This window comes from Aureococcus anophagefferens (genome assembly GCF_000186865.1).
Source record: "Aureococcus anophagefferens unplaced genomic scaffold AURANscaffold_2, whole genome shotgun sequence".
NCBI classification, from domain to species: Eukaryota; class Pelagophyceae; order Pelagomonadales; family Pelagomonadaceae; genus Aureococcus; species Aureococcus anophagefferens.
This window is the reverse complement of record NW_008705562.1, coordinates 3,193,909-3,204,301: the sequence shown is the minus strand read 5'-3', so window position 1 is coordinate 3,204,301 and position 10,393 is coordinate 3,193,909. Positions and strand designations below refer to the sequence as shown.

The following is a 10,393-nucleotide window of genomic DNA, read 5'->3' as shown; positions in this document are numbered from 1 at the left end:
GCCGTCGGTGCTGGCGTCGGGCTCGGGACGGGCGCCGCGGTCGGATTTCCTGGATGAACGCTCGGCGACGGCGTCGGACTCGGAACGGGCGCCGCTGTCGGATTTCCTGGATGAACGCTCGGCTCTGGCGTCGGGCTCGGCGCGGGCGCCCCGCTGGGAGCCCCGGGAACCGCCGTCGGCGACGGCGTCGGCCGCGGCGCCGGAGCCGCGCTGGGAGCGCCCGGAGTCACCGTCGGCGACGGCGTCGGTCTTGGCGCGGGCGCGGCGGTCGGATTCCCCGGCGCCGCGGACGGGCGCGTCGTGGGCGCGGCGCTCACCTGGCAGATGCCGCAGGAAAGATCGCAGTAGCCCGCCTGGGAGCACGTCTCGCAGAATTCCGTCTCGCAGGAGTTCCCGCCCGATCCGTCGATGTATTCCACGCACGACGCGAAGACGTCAAAACACTCGTCGGCGGTCGGCGACGCCGTCGGTCTCGGAGCCGCCGTCGGATTGCCGGGATACGCGGTCGGCGACGGCGACGGCGGCCGAGGGCTGGGCGCGGGCGTCTGCGCGGTCGGCGCGGGCGTCGGTCTGAGCACGGGCGCGGCCGTCGGGTTCCCCGGCGCCACGGACGGCCGCCGCGTCGGCGCGGCGCTCACGAGACAGAAGCCGCAGGAAAGATCGCAGTAGCCCGCCTGCGAACACGTATCGCAGAACTCCGTCTCGCAGGAATTCCCACCCGAACCGTCGATGTACTCGGCGCACGACGCGAAGACGTCGGCGCAGTCGTCGGTCACCTGAGCGTACGCCGTCGGCGCGGGCGTCGGCCCCGCGGTCGTCGGCCCCGCGGTCGTCGGCGCGGGCGTCGGCCCCGCGGTCGTCGGCGCGGGCGTCGGCCCCGCGGTCGTCGGCGCGGGCGTCGGCGCCGCCGTCGGCGCGGGCGTCGAGCGTGGCACGGGCGCCGCCGTCGGGTTGCCGGGTGCCACGGACGGCCGCCGCGTGGGCGCGGCGCTCACGAGGCAGATGCCGCAGGAAAGATCGCAGTAGCCCGCCTGGGAGCACGTGTCGCAGAAGAGAGCAGTGCACGCGACGCCGCCGGAGCCGGTGATGTAGGACGCGCAGGACCCGAAGCTGTCGGCGCAGTCGTCGGTCACGGCCACGACGGCCGCCGTCGGCGCCGGCGCGGCGCTCGGCGCCGACGTCGGCGCGGCGCTCGGCGCCGCCGTCGGCGGGCCGCAGAATCCGCACGAGAGGTCGCAGTAGCCCGCCTGCGCGCACGTGTCGCAGAAGAGAGCAGTGCACGCGACGCCGCCGGAGCCGGTGATGTAGGACGCGCAGGACCCGAAGCTGTCGGCGCAGTCCTCGGCGACGGCGGCCGGCGCGCCGGCCAGCACCGCGAGGACGATGCGGCGGAGCCGCATCTAGGAACGCTGCCGGACGACGGGCGGCTGCGTCGCGGCGCGCATGGCTCGACCGCGCCGCGAGATGGAGGCCGCGGCCTCAGAGGCCGCTTAAGGCGGCCAAGACGCAATCCATCGTTCCGCGCACTGGGCACAATTTTGGCCTGCAAGTGCCTCGACGTTCAACATGCAGTGGTGGTGAAGGTGGCAAGCATGGGCGAGCTCGGCGAGGCTACTCTGTGAGCGCCGGAATCGATAGAGAGCAAGACAGCGCGTCGACCGCTGCGAACGCATAAACCGATGGCGGCGAGCACCAAGGCCGAGGCCGACGCGCTCTTCCGCAAGGCCAAGTACGGCGAGGCGGCGACGAAATACGGTCTCGCCATCAAGCAGGACCCGGAGAATGAGAAGCTCTACGGCAATCGCGCGGCCTGCTGCGAGAAGCTCGCCGCGAGCCTCTGGGGCCCCGAGAAGGTCGGCTGGCTGCAATGCGGCGTCACCGATGGCCGCAAGGCGACGACGCTGGCGCCGGCCTGGGGCAAGGGCCACGCGCGCCTCGCGAGCGCCTGCCTCTCCCTGGCGGCGCACGTCGTCGACTGCGCCTGGGAGCGCGACGACTACGACGAGGTCGGCGCGGCGCGGTCGATGACGCAAAAGACGCCGCGCGAGACGTGCTTCTCCAAGTCGGCGCGCGACGAGGCCGCGGCCTACAAGCTCGAGTCGGAGGTCGCCTGCCGGCGCGCGCTCGCGCTCGACGGGTCCCTGAGCACGTGCCGCGCGAACCTCGCGAAGCTCGCGGACGACCCGTCGCACCGGCCGGCGCCGCCGGAGGCGTTCGGGGATCTGCCCTACGCGACGGACGCGGCTCTGCGCGACGAAACCGCGGCGCAGGCCCACAAGGCCGAGGGCGACGCGGCCTACGGCGCCAAAAAATACGACGAGGCCGAGCGGCACTACACGCTCGCTTTGGCCGAGGACGCCGCGGACGCCAAACTCCACGCGAACCGGTCCGCGTGCCGGGCCCAGCTCCACAGCTACCGCGGCGCCCTGCGAGACGCCGAGACCGCCGCGCGCCTGGACCCGGCCTGGGCGAAGGCGCGGTGCCGCGTGGGCCAGGCGCTCTGGGGCCTCGGCGACTACGCGGCGGCCGAGGCCGCCGCGGACGCGGGCCTCGCTTTGGACGGCGAGCTCCCGGCGCTGCGCTCCCTGAAGAAGAAGTGCGCGCGCGAGACGAGCGAGGACCCGGCGGTGCAGGCGGAGCTCCACCGGCTCCGCGTCGACAACCGCGCGCGCGGCGGCGCCGAGGCCGTCGCGCGCGCGCTGAACGAGGCGCCCGGCGCGGGGCCCCAGATGGTCGACATCGAGAAGCTGCTCAAGAACGTGCGGCCGGACCTCGCGGACGCGTTCCCGGGCGGCTTGCCGGGCATGGGCGGCATGCCGGGCGGCATGCCCCCGGGCATGGGCCTCGACAACATCAAGACGGCCGCGGAGATGCAGAGCGAGCCCCAGGTGCCCGACGCCGAGCTCCGGAAGCTCGCGCGCGCGAACGTCCGCGCGCGGATGGGCGACGCCGCGCCGCCGCTCCCGCCCGGCGAGGTCCGCGAGGTCGGCGCCGACGGGGCCTTCGAGGCGTAACACTCTCGCAGTCGCGCCCCGAGAACTCCCGTCGCACCCCGCCTTACTCCTGGCCGTCCTCGTCGTCGGCCTCCTCCTGCTCCTTCATGAGCTTCTCGAGCTCCGCCTCCGTGAGCCGGACCTTCCACGTGACCTCCGTCTTCGTCGTCTCGCGGAAGCAGGGCGTCGTCGCCTTGAAGCGGTAGGTCTTGCCGATCTCCTTCATGACCCGCGTCATGTTCTTGTCCTCGCACTTGGCCATGACGGCCCGCTTCTTCTCGTCCGTGAAGTCCGAGCCGAGCGCGCCGAGGAGCTCCACGAGCGCGTCGTCGAGCTTCGCGTAGGGCACGTCGTACGCGGCGCAGAGCGCGCCGACGTCCGTCGCGCAGTCGCCCGTCAGCTTGACGCTCTTCGCCTCGGCCAGCACCGGCGCGACGGCCGCGACGTAGTCGAGGAGCGCGTCGAGCATGTCCATCGTGTCCCCGACGGACGTGAAGTCCATCTTCACGGCTTTGCACATGGCCCGCAGCTCGTCGCACTCCAGGGGACCCTCGGGCTCGCAGGGGATCTTCTTGTGGAGCGCCGCCATGCGGTCCGCCGTCGGCACGAGCGGCGGCGGCGGCGGCGGCGGGTTGTCCTTGAGGTACTGCTGGCACTTCTCCTGGTGCTCCTGGGCCATCATCTCCGCGATGATGCGGTTCGGCAGGTTGAAGTCCGACAGAGGCATTCTTGTCAGTTGTGGCGGCAGCCGCCGGGGGCTACCTCCGCGTTTCCAGAAGTCCTCACCCTTGAGGCAGCCCGTGCCGATTGACGTCTCGGTGAACCCTGTTGATCTCTCGAGCTCGTTGCTGCAAACGCAATGCGGACGACCAACATCAAAGCCGCGCTGCTCTTGTTCGGCACCGCCGCCGCCCTGCGCGCGCCGTCGCCGCCGCGCGCACACACTCCCGCGCCCGCTGCCGCGCTCGCCAAGGCGGCTCTACGCGCCGCCGCTCCGGCGCTGCTCGCCCTCGGCTGCGTGTCGACTGTAGCATCGCCGCCGGCGCACGCCGAGGGCAAGAGAACCGTCGCCAGCATCTCCGCGTCGGGGCTCGTCTTCAAGGACAAGCTCATCATCGACGCGTTCTCGGACCCGAAGGTCGAGGGCGTCACGCTCTACGTGTCCGACTTCGAGCGGCCCGTGACGGAGCGCCTGCAGAAGGACTTCTTCAGCGACCCGTCCCAGTCCGGCCTCGCGTGCGCGCGCCGCGCGGAGGTGAAGATGGCGGCGAACGTCGACACGTCGCCCGAGGGCGAGGACGTCGTCACCGAGGCCAAGTCGCTGCTCTTCAAGACGCTCAAGGTGCGCCGCGTCGTCGACAAGGCGACGAACACGCTCGTCTACGTGTCCTACTCGGACCGGCTCAACAAGGGCGACGACGCGAACAAGGCGCGCTTCGCGAGCTCCCTCTGCACCGTGTCGATGGACTAGGGGCCGTAACGCGAGTCGGGGCGACGCTTGGTTCACACAGCCCGGCTGTGTGGGCCCGCACACACGGCGACTCGAGAGAGCGATGGACCGCGGTTACGCCCCCGCGCGGCCTCCCGTCTCGAGCGGCGCGCGAGGCCCCCTAGTGCCCGCCGTTCTTCTTCTCCATGAACTCGGTCATCCAGCCGTCGGAGGCGCCGAGGTTGCCGTAGAGGCTCGAGGGCCCGCCCCGGAAGAAGACGAGGGACGTGAGCTCCGCGTCGGACGCCTGGATCAAGCCGAGGCACGCGTCGAAGTCCTTGCCCTTGCAGAGCGCGTCCCCGACGGCGACGAGCTGGTCGCCGGGCTTCACGGACGCGTTCTCCGCCGCCGCGCCGCCGTCGGCGAGCGACGCGACGAAGACGCCGCCCGTCGACGGGTCGTTCTCCTCGAAGACGATGCCCATGGGCTTCGAGAGTTTCACGGAGACGTAGTTGGCCTCGTCCATGGAGTCGACGAAGTCGTCGGGCACGCCGAATTCCTCCGCTTTCGAATCCTCGGAGCGCACGTCGATGCCCAGCCAGCGGTCGAAGGGCGTCACGCGGTCCTCGTCGAGGATGCCGGCATCCTGGCTGAAGGCGTCCTTGACGCCGTCGAAGATGCCGGCGACGCGCACGTCGCGCGGGTGCGAGGCGAGCTGGGCCGGCGCGAAGGCGCCGGCGCCGACGGCGAGGAGGGCTAGGGCGCGCGGCATCGTCGGTGATCACAAAGCGACGAGGCGGACTCAGTCGACCTTGTAGAGGCGCGTCGACACTGGCAGGCCTGGCCAGGTCAGCAGCCGTGGAGTGTTGATGCCAGTGTTGTCGCCAATGGCCACTGTCGCGTTGAGACATGGCAGCCCCAAATCGCAAACAACAAGCTCTCGACACGAGAGCACCGGACTCGAGCCACCCGCTCGAGCGCCCCCACCGCAACCCAACCGTACTACGGTCAGCGCGATGGCTGCGACCATGGCAATCGCCCGCGCGAAGCGGGCGGCGAAGAAGCGCCGCCTCGAGCTCCAGAAGCTCAAGGAGGAGAAGCGGATGCGCGACGAGGAGGAGGTCGACATGTGGCTCGAGAAGTACGACGTGAACCGCGACCTGAGCCTCCAGCGCGAGGAGCTGCGGAAGCTGCTCGCGGAGCTCGAGCCCGAGGCCGCGCCGACGGACGTCGCCATGGACTACGTCTGGACCATCGCCGAGGCCCTGCACAAGGAGCACGACCCGGCCGAGCCGGAGACGCCCCACGGCGGCGAGATCGAGGAGGGCGTCCCGCGCTGGAAGGTCCGCCGCGTCGTCGCGCGCTACCGCGAGTACCTGAAACGGTCCAAGTTCCTCGACGAGGTCTTCGACCGCTTCGACTACGACAAGAGCGGCAAGCTCGAGGTCGAGCCCCCGGAGATCAAGGGCTTCCTGCGCGCCGTCGTCGAGGGCACCCTGGTCGTCAAGGGCGACGAGGGCACGGAGGAGGCCGTCGCCCGGACCTTCAAGCTCCAGAGCCTCCAGCGCGCCAAGGACAAGGGCATCCTCTCCGAGCGCTCGTTGAACGCCAAGTGGAAGAACATCACGGGCAACACGCCGTCGGAGAACGTCCTCGACGTCGACGTCACGGACGGCGACGTCGAGTTCATCATCCACAACTGCGACAAGAACCACGACGGCGCGATCAACCGCGACGAGATCTTCGCGACGATCTCCGTGTGGATGGGGCTCCTCATCGACCAGAAGCGCCGCGAGGAGGCGCGGGCCGCCGCCGCGAAGAAGGGCAGCCCGGGCCGCGAGCTGCCCCTCTTCGAGACGCGGAAGCTCGCGGTGCCCGCCTCGGGCGCGTGCTCCATCATGTAGGCCGCGCGCGACGCGCGGCCGAGGTCTTTTTTGTGTAAAAGGAAATTCAAAGAAGCGAGTCCCACGCCCGACGAAAGAAGCGAGTTCCACGCCCGACGGGCGGTCTTTTAAGAGCGCGCGTGGGTGGGTCCGCGTATACGTACCGACTCGGCATTGCTCAGGGTTGAAGCATGATTGCCGCGACGGTGCAGCCACGGTGCCGCTCAGTGGACGGAGTCGCCGGCGCGCCGCCGCGAGCCTCGTTGCGCGCAGACCACTAGCCGCGCCGCCGCCGCAACAACGAGAACGATGGGCAGCGACCGGCGCCGCCGCGACCGCAGCGAGTCGCGGGGCCGGCGGCGGCGGTCGCGGTCGCGGGACCGGTCGCGGCGCAAGCGGCGCGAGAACCCCTACCCCGACGCGAAGCCCGAGGAGAGCGGCGGGAAGCGGCGGAAGAAGGCCGACGACGCCGACGACGAGCCCCAGCCGAGCGGCCTGTCGCTGACGGTGATCATGAAGGAGAACCCGGACCTGAGCGTGCAGGAGGCGCTGAGCAAGCTGCAGATCATGAAGCAGATGGCGGGCATGAACATGGCCGCGGGCGTCGCGCAGATCGGCTCCGGCGGCGCGCCCATGCTCGCGGCCATCGGCGGCCAGCTCGGCGCCGCGGGGCCCGCGCCGGGCCTGGGCACGGGCAACTTTTTAGGGGGCGCGGGCATGGGCCTCTCGACGGTAGCCGCGGTGCCCGCGGCGACGCCCGCGTCCGCGGCGGCCCAGGCGGCGTCGGCGACGGCCCAGGCGTCCAAGCCGAAGCGGGAGGTCTACGCGACGCGGCTGCCCCTGGGCGCGACGGCGGGGCAGGTCGCGACGTTCGTCGACTCCGCTCTAGCGGAGGCGACGGGCCGCTCTCCCACGGGCCCCCGCGACGTCGCCAACGCCTGGCTCGCCGAGGACGGCGAGACGGCGTTCCTCGAGCTCGTCTCCGTCGACGCCGCGGAGAAGGCCATCGCGCTCGACGGGATCCTCTGGAACGAGTCGGCGCTGAAGCTCGGGCGGCCGCGGTCCTACGGCACGGGCAACCCGACGGGCCTGGGCTCCTTCGGCAACGCGGCGCCGGGCCTGAACCCGCTCATGATGACGTCGAACGTGTTGATGGTGAGCAATCTGCCGAAGCACCTCGACGAGGCGGACGTCAAGAAGATTTTGACGCCGTTCGGGAAGCTCGCGGAGCTGAACATCCTCAAGGACTTTGACGGCAACGTGAAGGGCGCCGCCGTCTTCCGCTACGCCGTCGACGCGGCGTCGTCCGACGCCATCGCGGGGCTGAACAACGCGAAGCTCGGCGACCTGAAGTTGGTCGTCCAGCGGCTGCCGCCGCAGATGGTCGCGACGCTGCTGCAGCCGACGCGGTCCGGCGAGCGGCCCCGGCCGCCGCCCCACGACCCGACCGTGCCGTCCAAGGTCCTGCAGCTGCGCCACATGGTCACCGACGCGGATCTCATCGACGACGAAGCGTACGCGGACGTCGTCGACGACGTGCTGCAGGAGTGCGGCTCCTACGGCGACGTCGAGAACGTCGAGATCCCGCGGCCCGAGCCCGGCACGACGCGGCCCGCGCCGGGCCAGGGGTCCGTCTTCGTGGCCTTCGGCGACGCCTTCTTCGCGCAGGCCGCGCGCGAGGCCTTCGAGGGCCGCGCGTTCGACGGCAAGACGATCATCGCGGGCTACTACCCCCAGGACCTCTTCGACGACCGGCGCTTCGACAGCCTCGCGCTCCCGCCGCCGCCCGCGGCGCCGGCCGCGGCGCCCGACGCGCCCGCGGCGCCGCCGGTGCTCGGCGCCGCGCCGCCGGTCCTCGGCGCGGCGGCGCCCGCGCTGCTGGGCCAGGCCGCGCCGCTCTGCATGCCCTGCGCGCCGGCGGCGCCCGTGATCCTCGGCGCGCCGCCGGCCGTCGCGCCCGTGCCGCCCGTCGCGCCGGTGCCCGCGCCGGCCGCGCCCGTTCCGCCCGTCGCGCCGGTACCGCCGCCGGCCGCGCCCACGCCCAACGTCGACATGATAGACGACATGGACTAATCGTTACCGCCTCGAAGCAGAAGAACCGCAGCGCCAGGGCGCCACGCCGCACCCCGAAAACGCCGTCGCGCGGCACGCGTCCCGCGACTCGCAGAGGCGCCGGTCGCCGCCGTGGGGCCGCCCGTCGCAGCGCGTCGACCGCCAGGGCCCGCAGGCGAAGTCCGCCGCGGGCCGCGGGTGGACGCGCGCGTCGTAGGCGCCGGGCGCCGCCGAGGCGCAGACGATCTTGCTCGCGCACTGGGAGACGTCGCGAGGCGCGCCGACGGCGTGGCGCCAGGACGCTCTGATCGTCGGGTCGATGACGAGCCGCAGGCCCCGGTCGTCGTAGAAGCGCGCCGTCCAGAAGCACGGCAGAAACCAGGAGAACATGAGGAACACGAAACCCGCGGCGGCGTCGCAGAAGTCGTCGCACGTCGAATTCCCGCCGCCGCAGCGCTCGAGCCGCGAGACCGTCGGCAGGACCTCCGCCGCGACGTCCCTCGCAAAAGTCCAAAAGGCGTCGGGCGGGTCCGGCGCGCTGTACCAGTACCTCGGGTCCGCCGTCGAGACGTGGCGCAGGGGCCCGTGGAACAGCAGGTCGCTCCGGGCGACGACGACGAAGTCGAACCGCTTCGATGCGACCGCCTCGCGCGCGGCGACGGCGCGCCAGGCGAGGTCCAGGGCGCCCCACCAGTAGGCGATGCGGTCCTCGGTCTGCCGCCGGCCCCGGCCCCGGTACATGAGCGCGTCGTCGGGCCAGAGGCGCGCGGCGATCGCCGCGCGCGAACCTTGAAAGCGCGCAAAGGCCGCGTCGCTCGCGTTCACGTCGGCGACGACGGGTTTCAGCGTTTGCGCGACGTCGCGGCGGAGCGTCGCGACGGCGTCGTGGGCCCAGGGCCGGCCCTCGGCGTCCAAGGCCTTGAGGAGCACGAACGTCTCACCCACGCCGCCAAAGGCGTCGACGACGAAGCGTCGGTAGCGCTCGAGGGACTCGCGCGTCACGTGCGTCGCCGGCCCGACGAGCGCGAAGGCCGTGCGCGGATCCGCCCGTGCGAGGCCGAGCGTGAGCGCTACAGCTATCAGGCTGCCGCCCATCATCATGCCATCGTGTCTTCCTTTCCCTTCACGATGAGAGAGAGAGCGTTTCCCAGGTGCTCGCGGCGCACGAAGCTGCCCGGCACCGGTCGCATCGGTCATGGCGGAGGCGTCGAACGCGCCGCCCGTGGTCATGGTGGCGTCCATCGGGAACGCCCCGGCCCCCCAACAGCGGCAGGCGCCGGCCCGCCTGAGCCTCGCGCGCCAGGCGACGCTGCCGACGCCCGAGCCGTCGCCGAGCAGCGACGTGTCGCCCGGCGGCTTCCCGCTGGGGCCGGAGCACCACAGCGCGCCCGACGACGACGGCGACCGGCCCGTCATGATCACGCTGCGCGAGGGCCGCGAGGCGCTGAGCGCCGAGGTGCCGCTGCGGGATTTGCTGGCCGCCGTCGCGGCGTTCCGCGGCGGCGGCGTCGGCCGCGCGGCGCGCGGCGCCTGCAGCCTGACGCTGGAGGGCCTCGAGCCGCCCGTCGAGGAGGAGGTGAGCGAGGACGAGACGCAGGGCGCGCGGACGACGCCGTCGGGCTCCGGCGGCCAGGAGCGGTGGCTCTGCGGGTCCGTCGCGGCGATGGAGGTCTGCGGCTCGTTCGAGGGCGCGGTGCCCGAGGGGGCGCCGTCGCCGGGCGACGCCGACGTCGCGATGCCGAGCGACGCGCGCGTCGAGGCCTGGGCGCCGGGCGACGTCGCGCGGTGGCTCCGGGGCATCGAGGCGCTGAGCTCGTACGGCGGCCGCGGCGGCGCGGCCGCGCCGGGCGGGCGGCCGGGCGTCGACGGCCGGGCGCTGCTGCGCATCCGGAGCCGCAGCGACGTGGAGCGCGTGCTCGGCGTGACCCTGGCCGTGCACCAGCGGCTGCTGCTGCGCGAGCTGACGGCGCTCCGCGCGCGCGCGGGCTCGGCGTCGTCGCTCGCGCCCGCGGGCGGCGGCGCGCCGCCCTTCCCCG

General features: G+C 72.5%; 2 protein-coding genes across 2 annotated transcripts; both read left to right on the top strand.

The window, feature by feature from the left end:
* Window positions 1-1,679: 1,679 nt before the first annotated feature.
* On the top strand, window positions 1,680-6,326 carry AURANDRAFT_61455 (hypothetical protein; the record flags this gene model as incomplete). The annotated part of the gene is made up of 3 exons (XM_009034999.1): window positions 1,680-2,975; window positions 3,967-4,449; window positions 5,472-6,326. 3 exons carry the CDS (start codon window positions 1,680-1,682, stop codon window positions 6,324-6,326), a joined length of 2,634 nt encoding a protein of 877 aa, XP_009033247.1.
* A 1,431-nt stretch (window positions 6,327-7,757) lies between these two features.
* On the top strand, window positions 7,758-8,051 carry AURANDRAFT_8852 (hypothetical protein; the record flags this gene model as incomplete). The annotated part of the gene is made up of 1 exon (XM_009034647.1): window positions 7,758-8,051. A coding segment is annotated over one exon (294 nt), but the record flags the coding sequence as incomplete, so codon positions are not given.
* Window positions 8,052-10,393: the final 2,342 nt, after the last annotated feature.